Raw genomic sequence first — 14905 nt, forward strand, 5'->3', positions numbered from 1 at the left:
CACCCCAGCCCACCACATACACACACACACACACACACACACCCCAGCCCACCACATACACACACACACACACACACACCCCAGCCCACCACATACACACACACACACACACACACCCCAGCCCACCACATACACACACACACACACCCCAGCCCACCACATACACACACACACACACACACCCCAGCCCACCACATACACACACACACACACACACCCCAGCCCACCACATACACACACACACACACACACACACACCCCAGCCCACCACATACACACACACACACACACACACACACCCCAGCCCACCACATACACACACACACACACACACACACACACCCCAGCCCACCACATACACACACACACACACACACCCCAGCCCACCACATACACACACACACACACACACACCCCAGCCCACCACACACACACACACCCCAGCCCACCACATACACACACACACACACACACACACCCCACCACATACACACACACACACACACACCCCAGCCCACCACACACACACACACCCCAGCCCACCACATACACACACACACACACACCCCAGCCCACCACATACACACACACACACACACCCCAGCCCACCACATACACACACACACACACACACACACCCCCGCCCACCACATACACACACACACACACACACACACCCCAGCCCACCACATACACACACACACACACACACACACACCCCAGCCCACCACATACACACACACACACACACACCCCAGCCCACCACATACACACACACACACACACCCCAGCCCACCACATACACACACACACACACACACCCCAGCCCACCACATACACACACACACACACACACCCCAGCCCACCACATACACACACACACACCCCAGCCCACCACATACACACACACACACACACCCCAGCCCACCACACACACACACACCCCAGCCCACCACATACACATACACACACACCCCAGCCCACCACATACACACACACACACACACACCCCAGCCCACCACACACACACACACACACCCCAGCCCACCACATACACACACACACACACACCCCAGCCCACCACATACACACACACACACACACACACACACCCCAGCCCACCACATACACACACACCCCAGCCCACCACATACACACACACACACACACACACACACACACACACACACACACACACACACACACACCCCAGCCCACCACATACACACCCCAGCCCACCACATACACACCCCAGCCCACCACATACACACCCCAGCCCACCACATACACACCCCAGCCCACCACATACACACCCCAGCCCACCACATACACACCCCAGCCCACCACATACACACCCCAGCCCACCACATACACACCCCAGCCCACCACATACACACCCCAGCCCACCACATACACACCCCAGCCCACCACATACACACACACACACACCCCAGCCCACCACATACACACCCCAGCCCACCACATACACACCCCAGCCCACCACATACACACCCCAGCCCACCACATACACACCCCAGCCCACCACATACACACCCCAGCCCACCACATACACACCCCAGCCCACCACATACACACCCCAGCCCACCACATACACACCCCAGCCCACCACATACACACCCCAGCCCACCACATACACACACACACACACCCCAGCCCACCACGTACACACACACCCCAGCCTACCACGTACACACCCCAGCCCACCACGTACACACCCCAGCCCACCACATACACACACACACACCCCAGCCCACCACATACACACACACACCCCAGCCCACCACATACACACACACACCCCAGCCCACCACATACACACACACACCCCAGCCCACCACATACACACACACCCCAGCCCACCACATGCACACACACCAGCCCACCACATGCACACACACCAGCCCACCACATGCACACACACCAGCCCACCACATACACACACACCAGCCCACCACATACACCAGCCCACCCATGCGGTGAGGAGCCATTCCGTACATGCATACTTCACATATTGTAAATGTCTGTCTGGGTCTTGCATCCCAAATGGCACCCTATTCTCTACATAGTGCACTATGAGTCCTGGTCAAAAGTAGTGCACTATATAAGGAGCAGTGTGTCATTTGTGACGCAGGTTGGGAGTAGGTGGAAGGACGCAGGTTGGGAGTAGGTGGAAGGACGCAGGTTGGGAGTAGGTGGAAGGACTTACTGCTGGTGCTGGCAGCACATAGAGTAGGACAGAACAGAGGGAGTACTGCTCTAGAACGATTCACTTTTTCCCCTAGTCAGGCCCTCACAGCTACAGACAGCCCTCACAGCTACAGTCTACTGCACTGATAGAACAGATACAAGCAGCCCAAAACAGCAACAGCTCGAAGATACAGCACACAGCTAGCTACAGCCGCTAACACTGCAGAGCCCGCTCTCACACACACACACACACACACACACACACGAGGATGAGTACACAGTTACGCTGGCCTGAAAATAGTCATTCACACACAGTCCTGCTTAGATGAGCAAACGTAAACAAACACTGACATTTGCCTAGACTAGTCTAGAACTGATAGAGATATTAGCTGTGTTCGAATACCCATACTAACATCTACTATTAGTTCATTTTAGTATGCTGTAAACTAACGGTATCCTTTCAGTTGAGCATACTAGCGCTTCACCTAGTCTACCGGAAGTTGATGCTGTTGCTATGCAACCTCTTGCTAGCTTGTTAGCATAACAAATTACTAGCTAGACTTCAGGTGTGTTCGCAAATTCAATCTGAAGTGCCAGGGTGCGCTCTGGGCGTTTGTATATTCAGGGCGTTGTCAGATTGTCAGTTCGTAAATTCAGAGCATGTCGCTCTTGGAGCGTACAGAGCGCACACTGGACGCTCTGGCCGAGGAGTATGGTTGATCCAAGCGTGCTGACCTCACAACCGCAGTAAAGCACCCAAACTAACTGGCTAAAGTTGGCTAGCTATTCCCAGACACAAATGAGAGAACACATCACTCTGACCATTTTACTCACCCTAGCAGAGCTGGTTAGGCTGTTTTCATGTTATCCAGTGTTGGTGACTAACCGTGCCGCCGGCAACAATTTAATTACACTTTTTTACCGACGTTTACTGACACTGGCCACAGCGTTTGTCAATTAATCAGTTATTCTGAGCTCTGCCTCTGGCAGGCAAACGAGAGTGCTCTGTAATTGGAGTAGATAGCCAGAGCGAGTTTATGAACGAATCCAAAAACGACTATGCCAAGCTATGAATGACGTGAATCAAGTCAATAAACATTGGGTAGTTAGTTAGATGGCATAAAGTAAATATACTGGCAAGTTCGATGTACTAGTAGCCAACTAACGTTGCAGTAGGTAGCCAACATAGCATATCATTACAGCAGTATGTACCGGGTTTGCGGTTTGTAAGAATAGCCTAGCTAACAAATTGTCAGCCAACATAACGTGTAATGTAACTTATTTGAAAAGTAATTAGTTTATTACATTACTCTACATTTTATTTACATTTGTTATAATTGGTTAAAGCAATAAAGATTAAATAAAATTAATATAGTTAAAGCAACGAATTTGTATACCCTCCCGTCGGACTTCGGCTGCAAATTTTTCGCCATTTTCTTCAAATCTGAAAACATTGTGAAGCTAAGCCCATTTTCTGAAGAATTGCATTATGGGCCTTAAAAGCACAGAACGTGTCCACTGCGTGTATACTTCGTATTTTGGCGAATTTAGTACGACTTCCGGGAACTTTTGGCATACTAACTATATACTCAATTCACGTCACAAATAGTACAGTTAGTATGAGTATTCGAACACAGCTATTGTCTTTCACTATACATGACAGAACTCATCAGATTGAATTAGCTTTACTGGCACATTTGAAAACAGTTCAGTCCAACCATCTCTCTGTGAACTAGCCTATACAAGGGAATGAAGTGGCATTGGATGCTGAATGGTGCTTAGTCAATCAGTGTAGAGGGAACTGGTCCCTCTTGCAAGAGGTTTAATCTGAATGACAATAGCTTAACCTGTATAAATAAAGGTTACATTAATACGTGGTTTCTGACTGAACAGTCACTATTACTAGGGGATTTGAACACTGACATTCAATGTTGAACAATCACAGTGGTTAGCTGGTGAAGAAATAGAGGATTCTGACTGAACAGTGAACCGTGCGTGTCACTCACGTGCGTGTTTGTCGGCGAGGGCGATGAGCGTTGAGGAGATGTCTCTGCGTCGGTAGAAACAGACCACTTTAGCCTCCACGTTTCCATTGGCCGTCTGTAAACAATACGAGACAGAGAGAGAGAACTGAAGACTGAGGGTTGCCATGGTAACTGACCACAAGCCGCGCGCGCCTGCCACACGTCATTGGTCACACACACAGAGTGTCGAGTTGGAGTTCAGGTTTGCTTACGATATCAGAACGAGCAGAAACTCTGGTGAAGTCTGGTGAGCAACAGTAGAACTAGCCTAGGTCATGTAATAACTATGCTATAAGAAGTCATTTACATGCCAGTGTTGATTGATCAAAGTGGGGTGACTAACGATTATTGGTGTTAATCTCGTCACCTTCTCAAACCATATTGGGCCCTCCCCTCTGACCTTCTCCTCCAATGCATTTTTTTTTTAGGAGTGAAAGAAAGAGAAAGCAAGGGATCTGAGACTATTTGGGAAAGAGACACTGCTATGCCTGTCTGGGCAGACTGACAGTGGCATGAGTGAGTGCAGCAGCTAAGCTAGGCCTAGGCTCAGGTCTGTGTCCATCTGTTAAAGGGACACTTCGGATTTTGGCAATGATTGGCACTTTATCTACTTCCTCAGAGATGAACTCGTGGATACCATTTGTATGTCTCTATGTCCAGTATGAAGGAAGTAAGAGGTAGTTTTGTGAGTCAATGCTAACTATTATTAGCACAATGACTGGAAGTCTATGGGTATCTGCTAGCAATTGCACTAGCGCTAGTTTGCAACTTCCTTCAAATGGCACACAGAAACATAAAAATGGTATCCACGAGGTCATCTGACTCTTGGGAAGTAGATAAAAGGACTCGAGAGACTGAGCGCGCGCACACACACACACACACACACACACACACCACGGTCTCACCTTGTTGAGCTCTTCTATCCGCCGGATCAGCAGTGGGTTACTGGATGAGTTTTCAAAATAAACATAATCTGTGGAGGAAGAGGGAAGAAAGGAGGGAGAGAGAACGTCAGTACAGTGTCTTAACAAGGTCACTCTGTATATCCAACTGACAGAGACAGTGGCAACTGGATTCTCACTGAGTGGTTTAGCCCCTCTGACCAATGGATGACTTCAATAGCATGTTGTACAGTAAATCAAAACGTGCAGACCCACAATTCAATATTTTCTTCCTTTCCATTTCCAGCTCCCTCTACCTCGGTCTGTGCTCTTGACCCAGCTCCTTCTCTCCCCTCCCCTACTCTCCTACCCTCTCCCCCTGCTCTCCTCCCTCTGCTCTCCCATCCCCTCCCTCTGCTCTCCCATCCCCTCCCTCTGCTCTCCCATCCCCTCCCTCTGCTCTCCCATCCCCTCCCTCTGCTCTCCCATCCTACTCTCCCATCCCCCCTCCTGCTCTGCTCTCCTCCTCCTCCTCTCTCCCCTCTGCCGCTTCTCTCCCAACCATCCCCTGCTCTCCCATCCCCTCCCCACTTGCTCTCCCCTCTCTCTCTGCTCTCCCATTGCTCTCCCCCTGCATTGCTCCCCCCTATCCCTTCGTGCTCTCCCATCCCCTCCCCCCTGCTCTCCCCTCTCCTATCCCCTCTCCTCCAACTCTCCCCCTGCTCTCCCATCCCTCTCCCCTCCGCCGCTTCTCTCCCATCCCCCTCCAATCCCCCCCTTCTCTCCCATCCCCCTCCAACCCCCCCTGCTCTCCCATCCCCCTCCCATTGCTCTCCCCCCCGCCGCTTCTCTCCCATCCCCTCCATCCCCTGCTCTCCCATCCCCCTCCAATCCCCCCTCTCTCCTATCCACTTCCCCCCTGCTCTCCTATCCCCTTCCCCCCTGCTCTCCTATCCCAATGCGCTCCTATCCCCCCTCCTGCTCTCATTCCCCTCCTCGCCCCCTGCTCTCCTATCCCCCTGCTCTCCCCTCCCCCGCTCCCTGATCTTGGCCCAGCTCCAGGCCCATAGCAGCCTCAGTACTCAGCCTGACATCCCTTTAGGCCCTGGGCTTGGTAGGGTGCCTAGTCTTAACCCTGCATGCGTCTTGGCTAACGTCAGATTATCACACCGCACACTTGGTAGGCTGCCTGGAGCTAAACCCCCCCTTGTCTCCTCCTCTATTCTCCCTACATCCATTCACTCGCATCCTCCATCTTCCCCCCACCCCCCTTCTCCATAGTCTACTCCCACCCCCTCAACCCTCCGTAGTCTACCCCGTACTCTCTCACCCCTCCACAGTCTACTCCCACCCCCTCAAATCTCCCCCATCCACACTACCTAGTCTAAGCCCTCCAACGTCCCCCCTCCACTTTCCCTAGTCGACCCCTATCCAGGCCTCCCATTTTCATGCCTTGCAGCCAAAGTGGCTGTTGTGCCATGAGTATAATAATTATAATTCCATTCTCCCGTCTGCCAATCACCCTGTTCCGAAGCACCTCTCACTCACAAGGCTCTTTCAGATATCTCAATTCTTATTAGCCAATGCCCGTCACATGATGGGGTCCTTCTCACAGGCGTCGCAGCTCTGAAGTAGGCTACTAGTGAAGACAGATCGGGAGGAAACGACGCACATCCTTCTTATCAAATTCCAAGACGCTAGAAGAACTGTCCACATTTACTTTTCGTAAGCCAACTAGATGAGTAACAAACAACAAAAGCACTAGCCTATGTCAATCTACTATCCCCCATAGTACGAAAGTTGACCAATTCTATTGGTCATTCTGGGCGAGAAATAAATATTCCAAAACGACTCTGGGATAGATTCCAAATGATTACACCCACTGTACACCAAAAACATTTTAAAAACAATTACGCTGATGCAACAGATCAGAACATTTAGGTTAAAATGTTGATAAGCCATTAGGCTATTTCTTCACATTATAAGCGCAGCAACACGCACAAGACAGTAAGCCTTGCATATAAGCACGAATGTTCCAAAATGCAATTAGCGGGAATACACCGTTCTCCAAATTGGGCCGCAAATGAGAGCAGTTTCATAAATGCATAAATGAAAATCTCCTTTAGAAATAAATAAAGAGAGAAGATGTAGAAATGCAACAACTAGCACATGGCTGTTAATATGACTAGGAGTGTGTCTTTGGCTGCTGGACAACAAAGGAAAATTGAGAACATGAGAGAAATACTGGTTTCAATGGCATATGAGGAAGTTTTTATAAAACAATCCTTTTAACATTCCTATGGTCAGAACATGGGAAAAAAATATATATATAAAAATCCAGGTTTTGAACAATTGCATTTATGGTTAAATAGTTTCAAAAAATTATAACTGCCTCTGCTCAGATTGCAAGGTGGGTGATGATGTGGTGCAGAACAGGCACTGGCCTTTCTCTGCCATCTGAAAACAGTGGCGCTAGTACTACAGAATCAAGCCTTAGATGTTCATGTTAATTATCCTGCATTCTAATTGTTAAACATGACAGCTCCTTTAGCCTGTGTGTGTGTGTATCTGTAAATAAATAAAAGTCTCATTAAAGTTTGGCTACATTTTCAGGCACCTTCCTCCTGTCAGTGTCAGTGTGGACATGACAGACTGTAACCAATTCCCATAGGCTATCACCTACCCTTTGACCTGTAGGCCAATTACTTATGTACACTTACATACACTTGTGTTTTTCATAACAGAATAGCTAGTATTTTTCAGTTTTCAAATCAATTTCAAATTGGCAATTTTTGGTTAATGGCCTTGCCGGCATATGGCCTTGCCCCTAAAAATCACTAAATTCCAGGCCTGCCCCATTCCCTCCAGTCCGAATCTTCGTCTCTTGTCTGAGTAAGTCTCCACTCTCCCAGGAAGGGAGGAACACACACACATACTTCAGGGTTCATGTAAACAAAGAGAGAAAGAGAGAGGGGCTCCTAGAAAAAAAAAAACATACAAGCAGAAAACTGTTATACAGCTAAAATACAGAACAGGCTCCATGCAAACCAAACTGTCTGTCTGCCTACCCTCCTGCCATCTCAGCCTACATGTGCCCACAGCCAGCGTCTGCTACACCCACCCCTCCCCCACTGCCAGCCTCAGCCAATCACGCGCCCTCATTAACCGCCACGTCACAGTGCAGTCAAATATCCTCTGAGCCAATCGTACCATGTTGCTGAGCTGAGACCCAAAGAGACAGTCAGCCCGCTCTGAGTGGAACCAAACCAGGCCAGAGTCAGACAGAAAGACAGACATGCAGAGAGACGGACAAACAGACAGACGGAATGAGAAAGAGCCAGACAGACATCGACTGACGTACAAGCAGAAATAAGTAAATAAGTAAGCAATTAAAAACAGACAAAGACATGGGCATAGGGACTAGCGGGAGATACAGACGAGAGGTAGAGAACATCCTCCCACGCAAGTCCAGTCCACACTTACACAGCGGTATGTTCTTGTGGAGAGGAGCAGACACCACAGGCCATATCAGGGTCAGTCTCGGTGTGCAGGGATATGGTATGGGGGTTACTATGGCAATGGCAGTCAGGTAATTCAATCCCCCACTGAACCTATCACACTCTTCTTTTCCCACTTACTCTCCAACTCTCATATACGCTCTGTCCATCCATCTCACTAAAATAGGTCCTGCATTTCCTCTTATGAACAGCCAAACTGACTATGATAATCGGTGCTGTCCGTGACTGTTGGGAAAAAGGTGGAGGCGATGCCTTCTATCAGAGACGCACGGTGTCATGTTCTCTCTGTCTAAAACCTGCGGCAATCCTGCTGACAATCTATGCTGTGTGTTTACCACCTGTGTGATGGAGTCTGTTCGGCTCCATGGAGACGCTGTGTGTGTGGTGTGTGTGTGTGTGTGTGTGTGTGTGTGTATACAGGTGTGCACACCTCTGTGTGGCCGCAGGTCATTTGTCACCTAACCATCACACAATATGTTACTGATCTGCTGAGGAAATTTTTACAGTTATTTCTGCTGTTATATATCACATCTCTATCACAGTGACTGGCCGTCAGGGGACTTGTCACTGAAGACAGTGATGCTCTTTGTCCTAACAGTGTTCATCGAAACATCGATCCCACCATGGGCTGTCTCTGCATGACATGTAACCTACTCTGATGAGCCAATGCCATTGCCATGTGACCGTGCCATTGGGGGGGGGGGGGGGGGGGTTCCACAGGAGAGCCAATCCAACTAAACACTTAGTAGTTGCATGATGGCAATTAGGTGATCATTTAGTGTGAGCCTGAGAAAATAAGCTGAAGATGCCAGGTAGATAATGCTGATCAAGCAACTCTGGCTAACTCTCCTCCGATGTAAGAAGGAAGGCTACAATGGGTTTTGTTAAGGGTAATGTTCAGGGACACTAAATGCCTGTTTTGGATATTATGATGGTACAGGTAACTGCCAAAATAATGGAAACATTTGAGTAAATGAGGGATACAAAGTATATTGAAAGCAGGTGCTTCCACACAGGTGTGGTTCCTAAGTTCATGAAACAATTAACATCCAAACATGCTTTAGGGTCATGTATAAAAATGCTGGGCAGGCCATTATTTTGACTACCATGGCTATGCCCCCATAGGATGACAATGTCCCATCCACAGGGCACGAGTGTTCACTGAATGGTTTGATGAGCATGAAAACGATGTAAACCATTCGCAATGGCCGTCCCAGTCACCAGATCTCAACGCAATTGAACACTTATGGGAGATTCTGGAACGGCGCCTGAGACAGAGTTTTCCACCACCATCAACAAAAACACACAAAAAAAATGAAATTTCTCGTGAAGAAGTGTCGCATCCTTCCAATAGAGTTCCAGACATTGGTAGAATCTACACCACGTGCATTGAAGCTGTTCTGGCTCCTGATGGCCCAATGCCCTACTAAGACACTATATGTTGGTGTTTCCTTTATTTTGGCAGTTACCTGTAGTTCACAATAATAATGTGTGACTAACATCCAATAACAACCATCCAGACCCTTGTTTTAAAAATGGTCCTTGGGTTTTGGAGGATAAAATGTTCAGGGTACCTAAATGCCAGAGGTGGCGCTCTCTCGCTCTCCAGAAGAGTGATGTACTAGAAAAGACAAATTATCTATTGGATGAGGGCCCCCCGGGTGGCGCAGTGGTCTAAGTCCTGATCTAACGGGGGAAACAAAGACATTAGGGCCTGGCAAGCGTACTGTGTTCATAATTCAGCCACAAGGAAAGTCCTCAGTGCCTCTGATGATCTAGCATTGTCTCCAGAATTGTCTTGCTAAGTGTTGGCCATCTTTGAGAGGAGCCAGGCTTTGTTTTGATGCCAACCAAGCCTGGAGGAGGGGACAAGGCAACCACAGTGGCATCTGTTTTATCCTGGATCTTCGCACAGAGCTTCAAAGTGTGCCATGGGTGCTTCTTCTGACAATGGTTCACTGACATGTGGGACTCTCTTCAGAACTCTAATTGTGACCAAAGCCATTTCTGAACATCAGTGTACTGCCATTGTACCGAAGAGCTAAGGCAATGACTGGGGTGGTAGGTCCAAACAGGAGACCTACGGGGAATGTAGAGGGTCAGAAGAGAACCATCCACCACTTGGTGCCTGGTTCCTCCCTAGTTTCCAGCCTTCTAGGGAGTTATTCCTGGCCACTGTGCTTCTGCATTGCTTGCTCTATTGGGTTCTAGGCTGGGTATCTGTAAGGCAGTTTGTGACAACTGCTGATGTAAAAAGAGCTTTATAAAATAAATGTTATTGACATGGAAATTCAAAACCATTTCACTCCTTAAAATCTAGGCCTACTTTTACTATCTTGGTACTGATTGATTGGCCATTCATCAGAGCTTCTTGAGATACTGGCAAACAGTTCCATAATTTCCAAAATGAGTGTAAAGCAGTAGTGAATCTGCTGTCAAAAGTTGCATTTCCAGCTATCAATTAAAATGATCTGCTGGAAATGGGGGAAAAATGTAGCTCGTCTCAGTGTGCACCGAGTGACTGTTTAACACAGAAGAGGAGTGGCTTCAATTCACCTGTTTCCACAACAACTCATGAGTCTCTTCTATACAGCAGCATGGGCCTGATCGCATGCAGACAGGCACAACAACACACACACACACACACACAATCCTCACCATTTATACACAGTGCCTGAAACAAACCGTAGGCTATATTGTATGAAAGCTAGCTATCTTAACAGTGAGTTGTCTCACTTGTCTGAAAAACAACTTGTTCATAACAGCTGACAGCCAGTTGACATGTATGAATAATAAGAGTGGGAAGACTAGGCTGTGTTGTTATATAGTATTGTCTCCTCCATGACTGGTCCCATTGACCCCATCTGTCACATTCACAATCTACAACTGGTGCTGCTGACACTGTGTTGAGGTTAGGGCTGTGACGGTCATGACATTTTGGATGATGGTTATTGGTTAGCCAAATGACCGTGGTCACCGTTAACAATTGTTTGAAAAAAAAGGAAAAAAAACACAGAACAAAAATATAAACGCAACATGTAAAGTGTTGGTCCAAAGTTTTATGAGCTGAAATAAAAGATCCCAGAAATGTTACATAGACGCAAAAAGCTTATTTCTCTCAAAATGTGTGCACAAATGTGTTTGCATTCCTGTTAGTGAGCATTTCTCCTTTGCCAAGATAATCCATTCACCTGACAGGTGTGGCATATCAAGAAGATGATTAAACAGCATGATCATTACACACGTGCACCTTGTGCTGGGGACAATAAAAGGTCACTAAAATGTGCAGTTGTGTCACAACACAATGCCACAGATGTTTCAAGTTGAGGGAGTGTGCAATTGGCCTGCTGACTGCAGGAATGTCTACTAGAGCTATTGCCAGAGAATGTAATGTTAATTTCTCTACTCTAAGCCACCTCCAATGTAATTTTAGAGAATTTGGAAGTATGTCCAACCGTCCTCACAACCGCAGACCACATGTAACCACGCCCAGGACCTCCACATCCAGCTTCTTCACCTGCGGGATCGTCTGAGACCAGCCACCCAGACAGCTGATGAAACTGAGGAGTATTTCTGTCTGTAATAAAGCACTTTTGTGGGGAAAAACTCATTCTGATTGGCTGGGCATGGATCCCATGTGGGTGGGCCTATGTCCTCCCAGGCCCCACCCATGACTGCGCCCCTGCCCAGTCATGTGAAATTCATAGATTAGAACCTAATGAATTTACTTAAATTGACTGATTTCCTTATATGAACTGTAACTCAGTAAAATCAGACATTTTAGCATTTTTATTTTTGTTCAATGTAATATATATATATATGCAACAATTTCACTGAGTTACAGTTCATATGAGATCAGTCAATTGAAATAAATGAATTAGGCCTTAATCTATTGATTTCACGACTGGGAATACAGATATGCATCTGATACCTAGATACCTAAAAAAAAAAAAAAAGGGCCTTAGGATCTCATTACGGTATTTTAGAGCATTCTAATTGCCATCGATAAAATTGAATTGTGTTCGTTGTCCGTAGCTTATGCCTGCCCGTACCATAACCCCACCGTGGGGCACTCTGTTCATAACGTTGACATCAGAAAAACACTCACCCATGACACCATACATGTGGTCTGCGGTTGTGATGCCAGTTGGACGTACTGCCAAATTCTCTAAAATGAAGTTGGAGGTGGCTTATGGTAGAGAAATTAACATTCAATTCTCTGCCAACAGCTCTGATGGACATTCCTGCAGTCAGCATGCCAATTGCACACTCCCTCAAATCTTGAGACATCTGTGGCGTTGTGTGACAAAACTGCATATTTTAGAGTGGCCTTTTATTGTCCCCAACACAAGATGCACCTGTGTACTGACCATGCTGTTTAATCAGCTTCTTGATATGCCACACCTGTCAGGTGGATGGAATATCTTGGCAAAGGAGAAATGTAAACAAATTTGTTGACAACATTTGAGAGAAATATGCTTTTTGTGCATATGGAACATTTCTGGGATCTTTTATTTCCGTTTATGAAACCAACACTTTACACACACACACACAGTTGTGGTCAACAAACATTTTCACACTAGCTAACAAGCTTGGTTTAAAAAGTGTGGCTTGACTAACGTTAGCTTACTGGATAGTCACCAATTTGTTGACAAACTCCTCTTCAAATGTATTGCAGGAGAGTGAAACACCTGACCTCAGTCTTCTAACTATAATCAATCCCCCAACACTAAAAGATCCAGGTGAGTTGGATAGCTACTCTCAGGTAAATTAACTCAACCTGAACCTGAGTAGACTAAATTGTAATTTATTATAATTCTGGAAGGTAGCTCGCTACCGTATTTAAGTTAGCTAACTTCAGAGACCAGCAGTAGTCATCCTGCCCTGCCTCATAACACTCGCACCAGAGATAGCTAGAAAACTAATTTAATACTAATTCCTTTAATTCTAACTCACTCTATCCACAGAGCAAAATAACATGTTAGCAACCTAGCTAGCTAACGTTTGGTAGCTGCCTGGCAAGCCAAACTTTACTTTTAAAAGCGAATCGCGGTTTAACTATTTTAGTGTAAACAAATGCTGTTAGGCCTACCAAAGACGATCATATTGGTTTGTGTAACAACTATAGCGACACGGGATGGAAACAACAACAATAAAAACCCGGGGTCGAGCCCTAGCTCTACGAGACTGCCCTTCATCACCATCCTCCTCCTCACAGTCACCATCGTCTTCATCACTCTGACTGAAACACAAGGCGCTTTAGGAAATAAGAGGAAGGGTAAAAACATGCTGCAAATCCTGCGACGAACCGGGCGAGCGCAACATAAAGGATACAAAATTGTCCCAAAATGTGTTCCCCCTTACCTCCAACCCGGTACATGTTCGCTGCCATGACTGCCCCGGGTCCTGGCGTCTCCAGGTAGGGTTAGCTGTCGCTGTGTTACCACTGCCGCCGCTGTGTGTTGGAAAATGGTGGATTGATCAATACGAAGCAAACTAGCCAAGGGATCTTAAAGAGACAGTACACGTTATGTCTCCAAAACCTACTTCTCTGGGGCTACTGTATTTTAATTGAGTCGGACTTGGGTAACCCGCGTAAAATTTGGATACGGTTGGTAACAAAGCGGTTTCCCCTGGAGGTCGGTGCAGGAGCGAGGAGTGGGCCGCCGCTAAATCGGCGGAATTGGGAAGCGGAGGAGGGCACTATTCAGCGTCACTGCCCTCTCACTACCCGCCTCCCTCACACAACACAACAATGCTGTTGCTGGTGTGACCTTGCTGGTTACTTACCTCAGACTCACTACTAGATGGAAAATGTATAAAGTATTGAACTGTTTAGCTGTTTGATTGAATTAAACTTTCATATGAGTAGAGTACAATACATTTGTGTGGTCAATTCCTTTTAAAATGTCTGTTAATCTCCCATGGCCTCATTGTCCCATCATGTTCAAATGGAAGACAGAGGCGGAGATGGATAATGTTGTAGTCTTACTAGGCTGTATGTAACAACCTCTGTTTTCAATATGTGTTTTTTATTACTCTCAGACAAAGGAGAGTTTCAAATCACATTAATTCTCTTCATCATTCATTTGTTTTCTAAAGGATAAGAGTAAAACAGGATTAGGCAACACGTCCTGAACTGTCCTGAACTGCTAGGCCAACATTGACATCACACAACAGCTAATTCTGAACAGAATTGGGTAAAACATCATTAGGAAACGTGCTGTTTAGGACAGTTTGATAAAATAGTTAGGTACCCACTACCCACACAGTA

At 46.9% G+C, this 14905-nt stretch overlaps 1 protein-coding gene across 1 annotated transcript in view; it reads right to left on the reverse strand.

The window, feature by feature from the left end:
- The window catches only part of LOC120023030 (metastasis-associated protein MTA1-like), a 100882-nt gene extending 86584 nt beyond the window's left edge, over positions 1-14298 (reverse strand). The window contains exons 1-3 of the mRNA XM_038966979.1: positions 13996-14298; positions 5138-5205; positions 4215-4308 (exon numbers count right to left, since the gene is read on the reverse strand). Coding sequence (XP_038822907.1) covers positions 4215-4308; positions 5138-5205; positions 13996-14023 — 190 coding nt within the window. The 5' untranslated portion in view covers positions 14024-14298. The remainder of the gene's footprint in view (positions 1-4214; positions 4309-5137; positions 5206-13995) is intronic.
- Positions 14299-14905: the final 607 nt, after the last annotated feature.

The sequence above is a fragment of the Salvelinus namaycush genome, chromosome 28, assembly GCF_016432855.1.
Source record: "Salvelinus namaycush isolate Seneca chromosome 28, SaNama_1.0, whole genome shotgun sequence".
NCBI lineage: Eukaryota > Metazoa > Chordata > Actinopteri > Salmoniformes > Salmonidae > Salvelinus > Salvelinus namaycush.